At 47.7% G+C, this 19,282-nt stretch overlaps 1 protein-coding gene across 1 annotated transcript in view; it reads right to left on the bottom strand.

Annotated features, from left to right (window-relative positions):
- The window catches only part of Slit3 (slit guidance ligand 3), a 588,206-nt gene that overhangs the window by 532,983 nt on the left and 35,941 nt on the right, over positions 1–19,282 (bottom strand). The window contains exon 2 of the mRNA XM_032913200.1: positions 5,323–5,394. Coding sequence (XP_032769091.1) covers positions 5,323–5,394 — 72 coding nt within the window. The remainder of the gene's footprint in view (positions 1–5,322; positions 5,395–19,282) is intronic.

Raw genomic sequence — 19,282 nt, 5'->3', positions numbered from 1 at the left:
AAAAGCACAACCGTGGGCCAAGCACATAATGGTTTCCCATAGAGGAAAAGGTGGGTCACCAATGTGAGGTTTCTATCAGGGCACAGAAGGGTAGTCTGTTGGCACAAATATGCAAACACATCTGTGCTTATACATGTTAACTGGCCAGAAGAGTCAATCTATTGGCCAGGCTTTCCGGCTTCTGCACTTATAGGACTTCTGTCCCTTAGAGGACGCTCGCTTAACAGATAAAAACAGAGTCGCTATGAAATTTGCTCAAGGGGAACCACACAGCTAATGAGAGAACTTCTAACCATAAAATTATTTTCATTGCTACTTCATAATGTAATTTTGCTACAGTTATGAATTGTAATATTAAATAATCTGTTTTCCTATGGTCTTAAGCGACCCCTGTGAAAGGGGCATTTGACCCCCAAAAGGGGTTGAAACTCACAGGCTAAGATCCACTGCTTTAGGATCCCTGTCCCTACTTCTGTTGTTGTTGTTGTTGTTATTGTTATTATTTTATTATCATTATTATTATTTAATTACTTTACTCCTGATTGAAGCTTCCCCTCTCTCCTCTCCTCCCAGTCCCTCCTCTTACCTCACCTTCCCCTCATCTACCCACCCCTTCTCCTCAGGAAAGGGGAGACCTTCTGTGGCTATCAACCAGCCTTGGTATATCAAGCTGCAGTAACACTAGGCACATCTTCTACTGAGCCTAGACAAGGCAGCCCAGTCAGGGGAGAGGGATCCAAAGGCAGACAACATAGTCAGAGACAGCCCTTGCTCCTGCTGTTAGGGGTCCCACAGGAAGACGCAGCTACAGGACATGGGTGCAGGGGCTGCCCTGCCTCTTACGAGGTGGTGGTATGGCATTGAGCTAGTCACTCATCATCTCAGACTCAGCTTCCTCGTTTGTAAAATGCATTTGTAAAATAAGACATCACACAAGCACTTGTATGAATGAAAACAGAGTACGTAAATCATGAAGAAAATGGTGAAGTCATACGTTTCTTTAAAAAATTTTTACTGATCTGCAATTTTTTTTTTCCCTTTTCTTTTTTTCGGAGCTGGGGACCGAACCCAGGGCCTTGCGCTTCCTAGGCAAGCGCTCTACCACTGAGCTAAATCCCCAACCCCTGATCTGCAATTTTTAATGACTGCTCCTCCCCTCCCATCTCCTCTTTCCCTCCACTCTGCCATATGGCAAGGAGGCCATGGAAGCCAACAGACTTTTATTAGTACATTAACTAATCAGGGTGTCGGTCCAATACCAGTGACTAGGGGGCTTGTTCAGCCAGACTTTGATAATCAATCAACCAACTCAGTGTCAGACTCAGAGCTCAGTGTCATTATTCTCCAATTAGGACAAGGACTAAGTCTTAGGGTGAGGACCAGACTGCATGTTTGGAGGAGCCTAACTCTGACCTCCTATAACGTATCTCTCAGTTTTGTCGTCCCTGTGCTAATACTGTTAGTCTCTGACAAAGGATGGAGATGTGCCAACGCAGGCACGCGAGGTTTCTGCTCCTGCCCCACCTCGCTCGGGCCTTGGGAAGCTAACTTGCAGTGGCTTCCGCTAAGAGCTTCTTGGTCTCCACTTCCTGCTGGTTTCAGGAAGATTTGAGATGATTTGACTAGCAGGAGCAGGGAACGGTAGTTAGGAGTAGTTGGGATGAGAGGTTTTCCTTTCTCCATCCTAACCAAACCCCTCCAGGGCGCTTGGGTCCGTCTTGCCTGGTAGTCCTGCTTTGCTGGGCTCTGAGATCTACTTACTCGCACTGCTCTCCAAGGCCTCTAGGCAGTCATAAATGGCTCCGTCATCACTCGCCTGAGGAACTGCACCATCTCTTCCTGGATTCCCTCATGCCACCCATATCTTTGCAATGTAGGTCTCCTCATATTCCCTCTTGCAGCATCCTCTTGTTCCTTCTGGAAAGGTGTCCAGGATCCTTTTCAGATCGACTTCCTAAACTCATCAGAGTCCAGGCTCGTGCCCGGCATTTAAAAGCTCAATAAATGCCCCCTGATAAATGAAAGCGCCTGTCGATGGATGCGAACCTGCAGGAGGATTTCTAAGCAGCACCACAAGCTGAGGACACGTAAGTAAACTGTTGATTCGGGCCTGGTTTACTAATAACCAGGTGCAGGAGGAGGATGTGGGATCAAGGTCAGGCTGGGTTCTAGGTTCCCACAAGGGCTGCCCATGGCTGGTGTCTGTTCTGAGTTAGGGGGACGCAGACTGTGTTCATTTTCAGTTTTTTGGTGCTTTCCACACACACACACGCCCCCTTCTAGACCAGATTAGAATCGGAAATGGTCCTCATGTGATGACCGTGGAGGCGGGGTTTAACTCTTTTATTAACCCCATTTGGGATAAAGCTGGCTGCCACATTGTGAACACAGTTAGTCCTTACATGGATTACTGAGAAGGAAGATATAATTGATACCAACAGAGGAGCCTTTCCTCAGCTCCCAACCTGTGGGAGAGATGACTGTCATAGGCAACTCCCACATCCCTGATTCATTTAGGGAAAATCGCCCCGGGGATGAGAGGGACGCTCACAGGTCTCTGTTCCGTGTTCACCCATTCACCTGTACCACATTAGCAGATAGAAGGCATTCTGCGTTGCGTGGAAATGGGGAGGGGGCGCAAGGCAAGCGCAAATTATTCAAGAATATTGAGTCTTTTATTGCTCCGCCATAAATTGTAAATAAGAAACAGACGTGGAGAATATGCCAGGATGTGATGAAAGCTTTTAAAAAAAAATAAAAAGGAATCCTCTAGGTTACTTAGCCGAGAAGAATGGATGAAGGGGAAATACGGTTAAAACGTTTGGATATTTTATTGGTGTTAGAAGGCCTCTCAGCTATCCCACCTAGCAGATTTCTTTCACTGAATTAAAGGGCCACTTGAAAGGGGCTGTCTTTGAGCTGATAAGGCAGATAATGAAACAGATATATTAATAGTCGATAAAGAAGGGGTAAAGGCATTTTGGCACTGCTTATCAAAATAGAAGAATGCAGCAATTAACTGAAGAGATAAACCGTAGTCAGAGGGACGTCTTGGACTACGCGGAAGACATTAATGTCATCTTTTGTGATTATTTTTAAAAGTTTCTATTTGCAGAGAGCAGATATGGAAATTGGAATTTTTATTAGTCTCTCTGAGGCAGCAGTAAGAAAAAAAATCAAAGGGTTATTTTTGACTCGGTTAGAAGATGAAGCATTAGGTGAATTTTGACTTGTATGAGAAAAACATGTCTTACAGACACAAGCGGAAGAAAGGGGGTGGGGGTGGGGAAACAAAGCAAAAGTCTAAATAACATTTTTTGCTTTTTAGATCAGCAAATGACCTGGAAGCAGGAGTCCTCTGCCTCTCTTCTTAGTACAAAGTGCTCTAAAACTGAACCAAGGGTTTCCCCAACACTTAAGTCAAACCTCTGTTCTGACGGTCACTCATCTGATATACTCAGAACACAAGAAAGGCTCGACTCAAGGCAAATCTTCCCTATGAGGATAATGAGACAAGGCTGCTCACCAAGGAGGGAAGAACAAGACAATGGGGAGAGAATCTGGGAGCCGGAGGCCCAGAAGTCAGATTCCTGCATCCCTGAGCACTGGCCCTGAGGAGCACTCAGCTAATGTTCTACACCCCAGAGCCGCATGTCCGTCCCCTCCCCTCCTGAAGAACCCATGCATCGGAGGTGCACGGTTTCCCCCTCTCTCCTTTGTCCATCCTCCTCCTGCTTGAGCACAGAAACACTGCATGCAGGTTAGAAGGCAAAGCACCCGAATGAATTCTAGTTCCAATGACTCTTGTCCCTCACTGTGCAGAGCTGAGATTTCCTCAGTACTGTTTCCTCTCCTGCAGAGAGGGGGCCATGAGAATGCCACCCTCCTAGGCTCTGTGACGTGACAGCAGCAGGTCCCTGCTAAGAGTACCATCATCCTTAGAATTACTTTATTACTAACACTTCTCAAAGGAGATGTCAACATTACCAAAGGCCTGTCACAACCGGTGGGTAACAATCAAATGCTGTGCAGGGGAAGGGGGGACAGTAAGGCCCCCAAACACCCACGGATAACTAGAACTGAGAAGGACTTTGAAGTTGTCAGTCCCTATGCTGCTGAAGGGAAAACTGAGGCCCAAGGAGGTACAGGGAATTTCCCCAAAGCTGCATGAGCAAATAAACCCAAATCAAAACAGAATCTGACGCCTCTTGTCCCAACGAGGAGGTCATCCTGCTCTGTAGAGCTGTGTTTAGAAACAGGGGTACGGGGTGCGGGGAATGGGGGGTCTGGAAAACTGGTTCAGGGGTTCAGAGTACTTATTGCTTTTGCAGAAGACCCCAGTTCAATTCCCAGCGCCAACAAGGTGGCTCACGACCATGTATAACTCAAGTTCCAGGGAATCTGATGTCCTCTCCTGACCTCGGAGGGTTCCAAGCACACACATGGTGCACACACGGGCATGCAAGCAAATGAGATACATCCGAAAGGAATGGTTTTTAAAGGGGGTTGGCTGTAAGTGCCACTAGAGATGGGCCAGCCAAGATTCCATAACACCAAAGCTAGGGTCACGGTTCCCAGGCTGTTCTCCTGGGCAGGAGTCATACTAGGGGCAAAGAAACAAAACGAACAAACAAACAAAAAACAACAATAAGGAAACAAGGAAGAGCAGACAGAGACCCCAACTGCCTCACTGCCACATTTCTGAACGTCTTAGACTTTTCAATGAATAGTACGTGGGCATCTTCTTATGGCACACAAACCTAGGGATGGGCAAAATTCTTCAATATACAGACAGGAAACCTGCTTCTCTTGTCCTCCTACTTCATCAATGCCTTCCTCCCACTCAGCTACCTGTCTGCACAGCTGCGAATGGTCAGCAAGGACTCTGCCCTTGCCTGGCCCTCTCCATCCCTCCTCCCTGCCTCTAACAGTAAGCAGCAAGATAAATAGCCCCTGTCCCGACTGCTCTCTTAATGCGCAAGCTGGGGACAGAATTATAATCTCTATGGAAGGGAAGCACGGTTAGTCGAGGCGACACTGCTGTCATCCAGGAAGCAGGGCATGTTGACTTAATTCATTTATTGCCTTCCGGTTTTCCTGTCACTGGAATCTGGTTCTTCTATCGATCTTGCCCAGACAGCAGCATCCAGCCATACAATTTGATATCTGTGAACACTTGGTACAATAAGGAAAGGCTTTCTGCAACAGACACGTGGATGCCTGTGGCCCGGAGCTTGGGAATGTGATGTCAGGGCAGTACAACATTTTCACAGGCTGAAGAGCTGAAAATGGGACCTCGCTGGCGCACCATCTGCTACTTACAAGACTCGGAGATTCTTCAGGCCGGTGAAGTCCATTTTGGTGATCCTGGTGATGTTATTTCTGTCCAGGTCACTGCAATGGAAAGAAAATTCAGGTCAGATCTATGCAGGTTACACTTACAGTCTATTTAGTGCAGACGGGCTTGAACTAAGGGTGGGGGGGATGCTGCCTGTCGGGGGAAGGCAATTCCAATGATTAATGACACCCCTTGAGCATGCCCAACTAACCTTAAGGAAATTGTATGGAATAAGCCATTCATTATGTATGTGGTCGAGCCCAGTTCTACTTAACTGCCTGTCTTCTGTGGTCCCTTCTTCAAGGAACAAACATACCTCTCAATGCCCCTGCACCTCCCCCAAATCTCAGATTAAAATATGCAAGTATGGCCAGGGGTGGGGGGGAACCCTCACAAATCCAGGGGTTCTAGGAAGGAACAACTGACCCAAGCCAGGCTTTTAAGTACTTTTAATCCCTTACATTGTCTCCGGAATGCATGCATGATTCAAAGAATAACTTTCTGTCCACTGGGGTGGCAAAGCAGCTCAGTGGTATGAGAAGCCATCTTGCTTGCACTGAAGGACAGCATTCTAGACCCCGAAGGCGAAAAGGGACATTCTTCATGATGCCCCATTAGCGTTTGGATCTGCTCACGCTTGAAGCCAGATACATCTGCATTTGGGCGTTTTTGTGAGCCAATCTAATACCATTTCCTCTATGTTTTGGCGTAGACCAGTTCAGAACTACCAGACACCATCTTGCCTTCATGGAAGGACAATGTTTCATACCCAGAAGACGGGAGAAGCCATTCTACTTCTATGAAACCAAAAGAATTGTCAATGGCTTTGGTCCATAACTGCACAGACACAAATAGACAACACCACCTTGTCTAACAGACAACAAGACTTGTACAGTTTCTGTCTTCTCATATTCTCTATGAGCTGTAAAGAAAACCTCTCTCTCTCTCTCTCTCTCTCTCTCTCTCTCTCTCTCTCTCTCTCTCTCCCCTCTCCCTCTCCTCTCCTCTCTCCTCTCTGTCTTTTTGTCTCTGTCTCTGCCTCTCTCCCCCCTCTGGCTCTGGATCCCTTGGGTGCTGTGGAAATAAAGAGAAGTATGACCTCTGGGCAGCTGCCTTGAGGGCTGTTTCTAACAAAAACAAAAACAAACAAACAAAAAACACCAAAAAAGTGTACAGTTTCCAACCTGTTCATAAGTCTATTGAGCTTAATGTCCTAACACGTGCCAACACAGCCAAGCCTGTGCCTAGCGTGTAGTGAGGGCTAATTCCACACAGCAGGCAAAGACAGCTACATGGATGACTCCTACCTCAACCTGGAAGCTTAGGGGCACTTGTCATGAAAGAGCTGGAAGATCAGCCTAGCCGTTACTGGGGTGAAGGTGAAGGAGGCGCTGTGGGCGGTAGGGAACCAAGGTTAAAGGGGAACTAAAGTTAGGGAGGAACTTGTGAACAACTGCATATTCTGTATTCCCTCCAATCATCTAAGACCTCTTGATGAAAAAAGGGGGGGACCATAAATAATGTTACAATTCTTAACACTGGATGCCGAGCGACAAATCCCTCCACACTATGCTCCCCCTGATGGGAAGGGGCTTTCTAGCGTTTGAGCCTGTGGTGTGTGTAAATCGACAGTCCGTATATTGTCCCAAATCACTCGATGGATAGAACTTGCTTCAGAAGATGTGTTGTTGCATGCTCCCATGGTGATAACAAAGATTGACGCACGTGCACACAGGTTTAATGTCTACGATGTCACACGGTGGTGGTATAATCTTACGAGGACAGTGCTATGTGTGTCTACTGTTAACCAAAGCATCGGGGTCAGCTACCTGGGTAACCAAGAGTCACCTGTACGAATACAGATCCCCAGGAAGACCTGGGAGTTAAATGCTTGCCATGGAAGACCAGAAAAGCAGTTTCCAATTTTTGCTCTTTGTATAAGAAAGAATCAAGTCTGAGGAGGGATTACCCTTCTGATGTCAGAAATTACAGGCAAAGAGAAATCAAGCGCGTCCTTGGGTAACCTCACCTAGACTCCCCTTCCCTCTCTTCAGTTTCCCTAACAGCCATTCAAACTGTTTCTTAGTTTGTGATGCAGGAACACCCCATTTCGCCGTTGCTAACTATGCAGGCTGTTGGTGAAGAAAGGACCACACAGAGAACAGAGAAGGCTCCCGATGGACGCCAGGATCAGACAGCAGTGGAGAGCTGCAATTCTGCAACCTCTTAAGCATCCTGGGCTCTCCTCCACTCCTTCCAGGATCGGGAGAGACCTGTAGGGACCTTGACAACTGGGGATAGGACAAAGCAGCTAAGGGTTTAATTACCAGGGCACAGCATGGGACTGCAGCAGCCCATGTGGCCGGCTGCTGCACTGAGATTTTCAATTAATATTCATTAAGAGAAAGAGCGCAGTATGCCACAGAGGTGCTGAGGACATGGTGGGTGGGGTACACTGTGGGAGCACTCACACACAGCCCTGGAGCTGGATTCCTTGCCCAGCCACCTCCTGAGTGGCCTAATGACTAAGGATCAGGATGACATTCGTGACCTTAAGAGGGTTTTTGTTTTGTTTTGTTTTGTTTTGTTTTTGAGGGTTAAATGAGATGCTCTACGCTCACAGTGCTTACCTACCACCAAGCAAATCCTCAGCCTCACGCTGTGGGATTACTCTAACAGTTCAAGTACAAATCCAGTCTCTGTACACTGTGACGTTTCAGTTCACCAAAAGAAAGCAGGAACCCCCATTCCCCAGGCAGTGTGTCTTAAGATATTAGCTCTGTTGGTGGATCTATTTCATAACACTAAAGGTGTGGGACGAAGAGGGAGCGGAAGAGACCTACTGAATATTTAATTCTCCACTAAGCATGGGACCCGGTTCCCATGGCTCTCCATGGCTGCTGCTCTGAGACCATCGGCTCTGCCATTATAGCCAAGGGTGGCTCAAGGCATTATGGGTGTGAGGTACGAAATGGCCCTTCTCTTATCCTCAGCCTAGTAAAGCCTGCTTAACTGAGGATGCCCACTCCTCCAGGTGGAGCTTAGGGAAGCATGGATTACGACATTACCTTACTCTGTCTACTGAACACTGGTAGGCCAATAAAGTGTCCATCAAAGCATTTTTGTGAACCACAAACTACATTTCCAAGATTTCCTTGAGTGTGACCATGTGACCAAGTTCACAGGGGCCAAAATAATACATGATGGTGCTTTCGGGGTAGAGCCATAAATCCCTCAGTCCAGTGCTCCACACCCATCCTCAGCCTGGATTCAGAAAATAGTGGAGGACCCTTGTGAGACATGATCTGAGCCCATGTCCCTGAGTGATTGCGTGGGACAGAGAAGCCTGTCTTGCCTCTTTGTTTAGACACATCAGACCCTGACATATTCCAGAAATAACTTCAAAGCCACGCAAACCCAGGGACTGTTTGTCACAGCAGTCTGCTGTCAAACGCTATGTCCTAACTTTCTATCCTCTGTGGTTTTCTTCTAGTCCTTCTAACAATTGTTTCCATCAACAGATGAAGATCTGTAGATGAACCTTCCTAAGAGCTGCTGCCTACTGAGGCCACGCTAGGCACTACAGGCTAAGCACTTAATACACGTCTCTAATCCAACAGCCCCTGTATATTATCTCAGTTTTCACACGAGGAGACTTAGTCTCTCCCTCTGCCCTTCAGAAGATTTTTACCCAGAAAGAAACTTGATCATGAGGTCACATGACAGAAACTACAAGGCTTAGAACTCCGATTACGTGAATACAGAGGCCACATGCGTGTGTGCATGTGTGGCATGTGCACGCAGCGTGTGCTTGTGGACACGCACCCACAATTGTGCCTATAAGGTCAGAAGTCAAGGTCAAATGTCTTCCTTTGTTCACCTTGTTTTGTTTTCGTGGCAGAGTCCGGAGCTCACCCATGGGCTAGACTGTCTTGCCAGCGAGCACCCAGGATCCTTCTCTCTCCATCTGTACGCCCTGGGGTTATAGACAAACACCACGGTGCCTGGATTTTTGTACATGTGCTGGGATCAGCATTCAGGATCTCGTGTTGCACAGCAAGCACTTTACTCGATGATCCACCTCTCCAGCCCTGTAGGCCAGGTTGTTTTTAGCCACCACATCATGACGCCCACTGACCACGAGTCTAAACATATTTGCAATGTGTAAAGTTATCTACTGGGTGTGGGAGAGAAGAGACAATACATACATACATAGGATGAGACAATAGAATTTCTCATCCCTTTATCCTAATGAGAGCAAGGGGATAGATATAGTAGCTTGGCTGTCTGCAACTCCAGCCAGAACAGTAAGGTTTCTGCCCTGTCTCCCTCGGAGGCTAGGTAGTGGGAGTTCCGAGCCTCTCTGCAAGCCCAAGGATGCACCCTGTCTTTGCCCACCACTGGTGTCTCCCATGCCGCCTCTGAAAACAGACATCACCATAGCAATCTCCCGCATTGTTTTTTTCCCCATCCCGGAGAATGAATCATAAGCCAGGGTTGAGGCTTGAGTTCTGTGGTATTTTCACATCTGTTTGACACCTTGGGTGGAGTGGGGAGGAAGAGGAATTCGGAGCAACAGTGGAAAAGAAACGAAACAAAAATAACATCGTCTGGGCCAGGCCCTTGTCTCTGTCTTGGCACGCGCACACACGCACCCCCTTCCTCCTTTACCCTGTAGCATTCCTACAGATCTTTCTCTGAGTCAGAGCACATCTGGGAAGAGGGAGGTGTAAAGATCTACCCCCAGTGAAACCGCAAAGCATGGGGAAAGAGACATCCGAGGAAAAGCCAGAGGATGTGGGTTTGAATCCCAGCTTCCTCACTTCCCAGCTGGGTACCCTTAGCAGAGACACAGCTGTACTCAGAGTCACATGTGACCAATGGCTGCTGTGACAACCCAAAAGTTACATCCCAAACGTCAGCTCCAGGGTTACCTGGAGGCTCAAGATGGAAAGCGTGTGAGGAAGCAGTCTCAGGAGAACCCAGGAGCAGTTCAGTGACTTGTAGAGACAGAATGTGGTGGTATAGTTTGGGATAGTTCGGAGATGTTTGTCTGTGGTGGAGAAGCACACACAAATAGCCCCCACCTCTCTGTGATTCAGATGACACTTTCCCCACTGCATGGTAGTACTTAGACAATTATTCTGTCTTTAGTTTTAACAAATTCCATGAGATAATCAATAGTTTGCTGTAAAACGGACTCCGCCAGGTTACACGATTTTCCTAACCTTGGGCTGGTATAAGTGTTTGTGACTGTTGAAAGCAGACTGGCTATGCTAGGCTGCTCTGCGCGTAGGTGAGTTAAATGGTTTCTGACCTTCAGCATACAATGCAGTGAGATGTAACGCTCATTGTCATAGGTAAGAGGCACACAAAGAATATAGCACAAGTTCAAACCAGATTTTTAAATCCACCTGATCCCCACACAACTCTACAGAGAGCTGCCTTCTGCACTGCAGCTGGGAGGATGGTGTCTCGATCTAAGAATGGAAGATGTCACACAACAAGGAGAATCACTACAGAGGGGCTGCAGAGGGGATACACAGGGGGAGACTGGAAGTTCATTCGGATTGAGATGATGCGTACGGGGCACTTGTGAACGCAGGAGGCTGGCTAGAGCCCTGGCACATTTCAGATCTATGATTGATGTATTCTGGGATCCATAACCAAGTTGATTTTTAACAATACAGAAACTAGCTTGGTTCTCGCTCTCAGCAGTTTGGAGTCTAGCTGAAACAAACCAAGTCATAAGATACTTGGGAAATACCCAAAATGAAACATTGAGAGACAAGGTCTAGATTCCATGGGATGGAGAGAGAGAGAGAGAGAGAGAGAGAGAGAGAGAGAGAGAGAGAGAGAGAGAGAGAGAATGTTAATGAATGTTCAGAGAAACACTTAGAGCAGAAGCTTGGGAAATAACTTTTAGAGGGGACCAGGGAGCACCACGAGGGACCTGGTGACAGAAGTGGGCAGGGGAGAGAGAATTACAGTGAGAGGAATGACTGGGGCCAGACAGGAAGCTCTGGAAAGCGTCACATGGTCCTGTAGCAGGGATTTAAGACTCCTGCTTGGAGGGGCTGGGGATTTAGCTCGGTGGTAGAGCGCTTACCTAGGAAGCGCAAGGCCCTGGGTTCGGTCCCCAGCTCCGAAAAAAAGAACCAAAAAAAAAAAAAAAGACTCCTGCTTGGAGACAGAATAAACAGGGCCAGGATGGAAGTGTCTCATAGACTCAGTTTCCAATCAAGGCACAAGGTGGCAAAGGCCCTTGGCCTGAGTGTCAGTGATGTAGTTGACCCTCTCCACCCAGTGGATCCCTCTGGGCAGTCTTGGGAGCTCTCTCAGCTCCCCGTCATGTGGACGGAGGTGGGAAGCAGAAACAGCAGGAGGATGCCATTCTCCTGGGACTTTCCCTGGGAGCTCACGAGGGTAGCATGCTTTCCTGCCAAAGGCCACAGCTCCTTCTACAACTGAGTCCACTGCAGCCTCCTGACCGCTTAGCTCCCTCTCCTGTCTTCCGGCTGCTTTTAAGTGCTGGAATCTCCAGTGCCCCTGTGGCTCCCTGAACTGTACCTATCTATGCCCCAGAAATTGTTCACATGCAAATACATCCTACGGGGCTATCCCTCATCTGAGTCTTCCGTCTGGCTTCTGTTTCTTCCTGCTGGATCAATTCGCGCACTCATTCGTTCATGAATTCATTCAGCAAACATCTCTCTTCACCACTGAGCTGCTGGGGATATGACTAACAGATGCTAAGAAACAACAGTGGCGTGGGTCTTGTCCTTAATTGGTTTATGAGGGAGTGATTGCCATAAAGTATGGTAAAGTCTTCACTGCAATTCATACACTCAAAAGAGCCAGGGAATGAATACTTTTAGGTTTTGCCTGTCATATTTCCTTCCTTCCTTCCTTCCTTCCTTCCTTCCTTCCTTCCTTCCTTCCTTCCTTCCTTCCTTTCTTTCTGTCTGTCTTCTTTATGCATATAAATGTTTTGACCGTATATATGTCTGGGTAACATATACATGACTGTGCTGGCTAAGGACAGAAGAGGACATTGGACTCCCCCCTCCCCCTTTGGACTGGGGTTACAGATGGTCATGATCGACTACCTGGCTTCCAGGAATCAAACCCTGGTCCTCTAGTACAGCAGCCAGTGTCTCTAACCACTGAGCCATCTCTCCAGCCCCTGTCCAGTTGTACCTCCTGTCACCACTTTCCAGCTCTGCTCTGCAGTGTGAAAGCTGCCACAGACTTAAACGGCCGGGTAAGAGGCAAGGTGTGGCTGTCTGCAAATAAAACTTTATTAAGAAAAATATGTCAAAGAGGCTGAGTTGGCCCCAGTACAATTGCTTATAGACCCCTGCTCTCCACTATGCCAGAGGCATAAACAAACCCTTATGAAGGGAAGGCGGTGCCGCTATGGGTGAGGGGAGGGTCCCAGAGAAAGGTGGCATTTTAACTGAGACCTCAAACATGAGCTGGGCAGAGTCAGTTGGCATGGGGATGGGTAGGAGAGAATAATAAAAGCGTCTTGGAAGAAGACACTGCAAATATGAAAAGCCAGAGGCACTGCCTTAGGCTTGCAGACTTTTTATTTTTTTTTTGGCTGCTCAAGCAGGACACAAAGGAGAGCATCTCTCTTTTGCATAACGTCTTCCTTTTTCCTCCATTCTTGTCCCCCTTGACTCCCATCTCCCTTCATGACTCCTCCCCTCCCGTTTCCTACAACGAGTCTTTATTAATCACCAATGTTGCATCTGGCATTACATTTGTGGCTACGTCTAGAAGACAGAACAACAAATTCTCTTCGAAGAAACTTTAACTCTTGGGGCTGGAGAGATGTCTCAGTGGTGAAAAGCACTGACTACTCTTCCAGAGGACTCAGGTTCAATTCCCAGCACCCACACAGAGGCTCACAATGGTCTATAACTCCAGTTCCAGGGGTTCCTGTCACCCCCACACAAACATCCATGCAGGCAAAACACCAATACACATTAGAAAAATACATAAATTTTAAAAGAGGACAGAAACTTTATCTTGGATGGATCCAAAGCTGGTGGCTAAGGTCACCACCTTCCTTTCTCCTTCAGGTGGGCAGACCTTCAGGTCAGGAAGCCAACCGTCGTGCTTCCAACCAGGACAATCCAGGGAAGGCAGCGGGACATTCCTTCTACGTGTTCCATGCCATTTCGTGCACATCTTGCTCAGCAACTTTTTCTACAGGCAATGGAGCAAGTCTCCACGTTAAAGAATACCACATGACCTCAGCATCACGCAGCTGGATTTGGGAACTGAGGGCAGCTAAAAAAACGACCTCAGGCCTTCAGTCTGAGAGATCACAAAGGAAGCCACGGACGGACATGGAAAGAGTCTACAGCCCCAAGCAACATCATGACTGCAGCCGTACCAGTCACCGAAGCAGAGGCCAGACAACTCTGAGGTGACTAATGGGTACCGTTGAAAGGCTGCCACCTTGGTGGGGAGACTTTCAGGCAGCAAGAGGGGGCAAGTGCCATTGGAGACCATAAATAGACAACAGGACTGGGGACTGGGATAAGTAAATAACCAGACGATCGCTTCAGAGGTAGTGTGCAGAATAAAAGTGGTGCGCAAGGAAGTAGAGGTGCTGCCCCATCTGTGGCAGCTGTAGTGACCTCTCTTGAATAGAGATGTCGTGTCTGAGAGCAGAGGAGAAGAAACCAGTTGAGGGGAGAGGCTGAGGGAAGAAGGTTCCAGGTAGAGGAACATAAACAAAAAGACCTCGAGGGATAGCTGAAGAAGAAAGGCTCGGAAGAGAAAGAAGGGCAGCCAGTGTCCCATGGGCTGACTCAGGCCTTCTGCTATCAGAACTACAGAAGGCATCAGCAGGGGAGTGACTGACTCGGCAGCCACCGGCCATCTTCCCTCATAGCAGTTCTGCCCTGTACAACCCAATTAACCTCCCACAAATGTGTGCTTAGCCTCACAGCTCAAGGGCACCTCATTCAGGAGGGTCCCATCCCCGTCACGCCCTACCTCCCTTGGTTCTTCCTTCCTCCAACCTGCAGACATTTACCGAGATTCCCACTAGGTCTCGCTACCTCGCTAGGCACTCTGCCCACACATATGTTTCTGTTACCTCCCGGTCTTGAAAGCCTTCAATGTCCTCTCAGCACCCCAACCCTTCTGCTGTGTTTAGGGTAGAATTATGTGCCCACAAATGTGCGCTGAAGCCCTGCCCCCCTCCTAATGTGAACGCAATCATATTTAAAGCAGACTTTTCAGAGACTCGATCATGTTCAAGTGAATTCATCGAGATCCGCTCAAATCCAGTTTGATTATTGCCCTTAAACTATGAAGGAGCCTCAGAGACATGGGGATAATGCCATGGTGCATGAAGGCAGACACAGAGGGGACAGTCATGCAGCCACGGGACACAGAGCACCGAGTACTGCCAGTCACCTCTGAAAGCCAGGAGGAAGCAAAGAGAGAGTCTCAGGAATGGCCTGCCAGCACCCCTATTTCTGGTTTCTATTCTCCACAGGCTGAGAGCAGAAATGGCTGTTGTCTGCAGGCGCACAGGTGTCTGTCACAATAGCTTCATAAAACCAATCCTCTTGCTGTTCAGGAGACCGCCCCCCCATGCCATCCGCAGTCTGCCCCACTTCTTCCTCCCCTGACCTCCTGACCTCCTAGATGGCTAGAAGCCTCCGCACAATTCATTTCGGCTTCTCTTCACTCTCCCTCCCACCTTGTATGCTGCTGCCTGCTTCCTGTGTGTTTGACTCAACTCCTGAAGGACCAAAGAGGACGCTCCCCACACTTCGTCCTAGACACCTAGGACGAAGCAAGGCCCCTGAGAACACTCAGGGAAGTGTGTACTGTACATGTTATCTCAGGGGTGTGAGGCAAAGGAGTGTTTGCTGGTGGTGATGGTCTTTTCTTAAAAAAAAAAACAACAACAACAAAACAACAAAAACAAAATATATCCCATATTTTTGCTTCTCTGTATTTTAGTCTTTTCTGCGGTAACTATATATTACATGTGTGGGTTTGATGGTCACCACCCCCCTCAAGATCAGTGCTCAGAAAAGAGTAATTGTCTTTGTCATCTTAAGAAGGCTTTGGGGAAGATGATTCATACCCCGTCTTTATTCTCCATGCAAATATTGTGTCCCCCGGACATGGCCACAGAGGCAATTTCCCACGCTTCCCCAAAATGATATCGAAAAATAAAAAGTAGTTCACCTGACCTAAGACCCTTCCTAGCCCTAGCTAAAGTAAGAAGAGAGAGAAGTCACTGAAAGTGTCAGTTGGGCCATCAGCCCAAGACATAAGAAGGGTACAGTGTTAGTTCTTGGGAGCTAGGCAAATCATCCTGCACCCAGGTGTCATTCTCCCAGCCCAAGGACCTCGTGCCGTCCGCTCCACTACCTTGAGGACAGAGAAGAACCAGCATGTATTCCAGAACCGTCTATTCCCATCCTGGCAGATCCCAGGCCGCCATGTCTCTCATACCTGCTCCTCCGCTGGGAGGCATTGTTCAAGGGTTCTCTGAATTCTGCACTTCATTCTCAGCCCTTATGTAACCAAACACAAGTTTAAAAAACATACACATGCATTCAGGAAAGAGATGGCTGAATTTGATTTAAAAAAAAAAATAAAAAACAAAACTGGCTTCACACTACCGCAGTTGTTTGGGAACGGAGCCTCCCTGGGCTCCATTTCTGACTTGGCAGCACTCTAGCATATCTAATTTTACACCTGCAGAAGCCTGCAGTCAACCCTGGGCACAGAGCTACCTGCAGGGGGAAGAACCAGCCAAACAGAAGAGGCAACCTGAGCATCTGGCTGGGGTCATAGGGAGGCTCTGTGAGGTGGCGGGATGGCAGGGGGTCTTCTTCCTTGCAGTGAGAGCACCCCTGCCATCATTTTGCTTGCATTAGCTCCATACTCTAGGACAAAAGGACACGAATGGGCCACTCCAACTGCTTTGCCAGGGAACAAAAGAAGCAGTGGCGGGCTTTGGCCCCTCTGAGTTTATGATCACCTGCAGATTTGTTCTGTCTACGTTGTCTCCGTGATTTCTCATATGGGTAAATTAACTGTCGATTCTGGACATTTTGGACAATTCTAGAGTTGTCTAGTCTGTCTTCTCCCTACTACTCCCAGAAACTCAGACATCAGATAACTCTGAGCCTTTGTGGTACCACAAGGTAGTGCTAAGAGACACACTAAAAGACGTTTAAGTGCTTGAAATGCACCCATCGGCTATCCTATTTGCTGGAACAAAATCAACTTGGGGAGGAAAAGGTTTGTTTGCCTTACAGTTTTAGATCACACTCCAGTGTTAAAGAGAAGTCAGGACAGGAACCATGCAGGTTCACTAATTGATGGCTTGTTCAGCTACTTTTCTTATACATCTCAGGCCTGCCCGACTAGGGGGTAATACCAACTGGGCCTTCTACCTCAATTATCAGTTAAGAAGATGTCTCACAGATATGCCCTCAGGCAAATCTGATGGAGGGGCCCTCTTCCCAGGTGACTCCAGGGTGTCAAACTGTCAGAAACCAATAGCACATCTGTCCGGCTCTCATCATTTCCTCACTTGGGTTATTTGCTTGGTTCTTATAGAAATGTGAGTTTGACCTTTCACGGAAAGCATGCTCCAGAAATCCAGTCTTACCAAATGATGATATGTTTTCAGGCGAGTTACTTATACTATCCATCCAGAAACTTCTGTGTCCTATTCTTTTTTTATGTGTGTGTGTGTGTTTGTGTGTTTGTGTGTGTGTGTCTGTGTGTGTGTGTGTGTGTGTGTGTGTGTGTGTGTGTGTGTGTGTGTGTGTGTGTGTGTGTGAGAGAGAGAGAGAGAGAGAGAGAGAGAGAGAGAGAGAGAGAGAGACTTTGGACTTTGTGGCCCACGTTGGTTTTGTTATGGTAAGCAAATAGGACAGTTGATGTATTTCAAGCACCTACCTTTTCAGTGTGTCCCTTAGCACTCGCTTGTGGTGGCCACAAAGACCCGGAGTTATCACAGAGTGTCCCACAAGTTGCCCTCTGACCTCCACGTTCACCCTTATTTATTATCTAGGCAAAATGTCAGCACATGTAAAAGATAATGGTAAGACCTTCCTTGGCACCTCATTAACACTGAAGAGACACCTGGTCTAACCTACTGCCCTGCTGTCAACCTCCTGGCACATCCCAGGTACAACCCTCCCTGCAACAAACCCAGAGCATTCCAACCCTCACTCTCAGAAGCGCAATCTCTCTCAAAGCCTTCTTAAGATGAGTAAGGCAATTTACTTTTGCCTCGAGGGGCTGATGACCCCAAGGGCTCCCTTGGTATGTCCCTCTTTGTCATGCCCAGAAGCCCCAAGTCCTCACAAAGTCTCCCCAGAAGGTCCTTTCCTCAAAACCCACCTCCACACTGCTTGTGGGAGCTTGTGACAAAAGAGCTCTTCAAATGATGGGAGGCAACATCCCCCAAGTCCCAGAAGTATTTGGGGTCTGCCTTTGGAAAACTGGCAAGAAATAAAGGAAACATGTTACGGCCGACGTTGCTATCTGTTCCCAGAACCTCAGAATCCACACTCGGAAACCTCCCACACCCTTTGCATCTAAGTGGGACCATCTGACTGATTAAGGGACTGGGAATGGAATCAATATACAGCGCTTCCAGGCAAGGCCATAAAACACCCTGAACAGCAGTACCCTGTCTTCCCCTTCGACTTCTCATCCTGCTAAGCAGAGGCCATGTGTGAAAATGGTGGTTTCCCAAGATGGAAAGAGCCTGGGACCCTGAGTGACTGTTTGAACATGAACCACACCCCCTACACACCCAGCCGGAGTTGTACTACGCTCTGATAATAGGAAACAGCCGTATTACAGTTTCCCGTTCTGCTGTGATGTATTTCGAATACTGTTCGTTCCTGCAGCAATGGCTTGGTCTGTGCTGAAGGAGACACCAGGCAACGCAAAGACAAGCCTTAGGTATCTGTGACTTTTCTTCCTCTCTAATTTGGAAAAGTTCTCCCCCCCCACCCCACCCCCATTTAAGATGGAAGAAAAAAAAAAAAAGAGCCAACTGATTGTGCTGTTAAGGTCACAATGTGTAATTCTTATTGGCTCTGGACTATGCTGCTTTCTTCAACAAGATTTTATCTTTGAAAGGCTGTTTGGGTCCAGTCAATAGAGGTAGAAATGCTGCAGCCAGCCACACGAGGAGCCCAGCAACTTTCTGCTTAGGGAGTACTCATTGCACAAGAGGCAGTGTGTACTGACGGACTGCCATCCTTCCAACTTACGAAGTCAGCGAGGTTTCCCCGTTTTATGAATGAACAAGTGGAGGTCCAGGGAGACCAGAGCTCTTGTGTAGGGTCACAAGCTGCTAAGAAACACAACAGCATCTTTATCCAGGAAGTCAGGGTATCCGTGCCCCAAAACTAAGCAACTAAAGTCTGAAGGTCCTGAGAGGTGTGACACATATTGAAACGTCTGCTCAGGAAATTTTAGTAACATCCCGTAATTTTAGCGAAACTAATAAACTCCGCCCTCTTGGGATCAGGACCGTGTTTTGGTTATACCTGAAACCCCAGGGTTCAGCACAACACCCGGCACATAAAAGGCACAAACAAACAAACAAACATCGAGTGTCTACTGAGGGGTGGAATCGTCTGAACTTGAGCTCTTAAATACAACCGTTTTTTGTTTGTTTGTTTCAAAGATTTGTTTTTATTATTTTTATTCGTGTACATTGTATGTGAAAGAGAGTAAATGTCCCATGTGTACAGGTACCCTGTATGTGAGAAGAAGGTGCCAGATGCCTTGGACCTGGAGTTACAGGTGGTTAGAATTGAATTCAGTCCTCTGAAAGGGCAGCAAGGGCTCTTAGCTCCAAGCCATCGCCCCGAGCCCGGACTCCAACCATGCTAATTGAGTTACACTTGAAGATGTCTTTAA

Source organism: Rattus rattus, chromosome 9 (genome assembly GCF_011064425.1).
Source record: "Rattus rattus isolate New Zealand chromosome 9, Rrattus_CSIRO_v1, whole genome shotgun sequence".
Taxonomy (NCBI): domain Eukaryota; kingdom Metazoa; phylum Chordata; class Mammalia; order Rodentia; family Muridae; genus Rattus; species Rattus rattus.
Note: the sequence above shows the minus strand (reverse complement) of the source record. Positions and strands in the feature narration are given on the sequence as shown.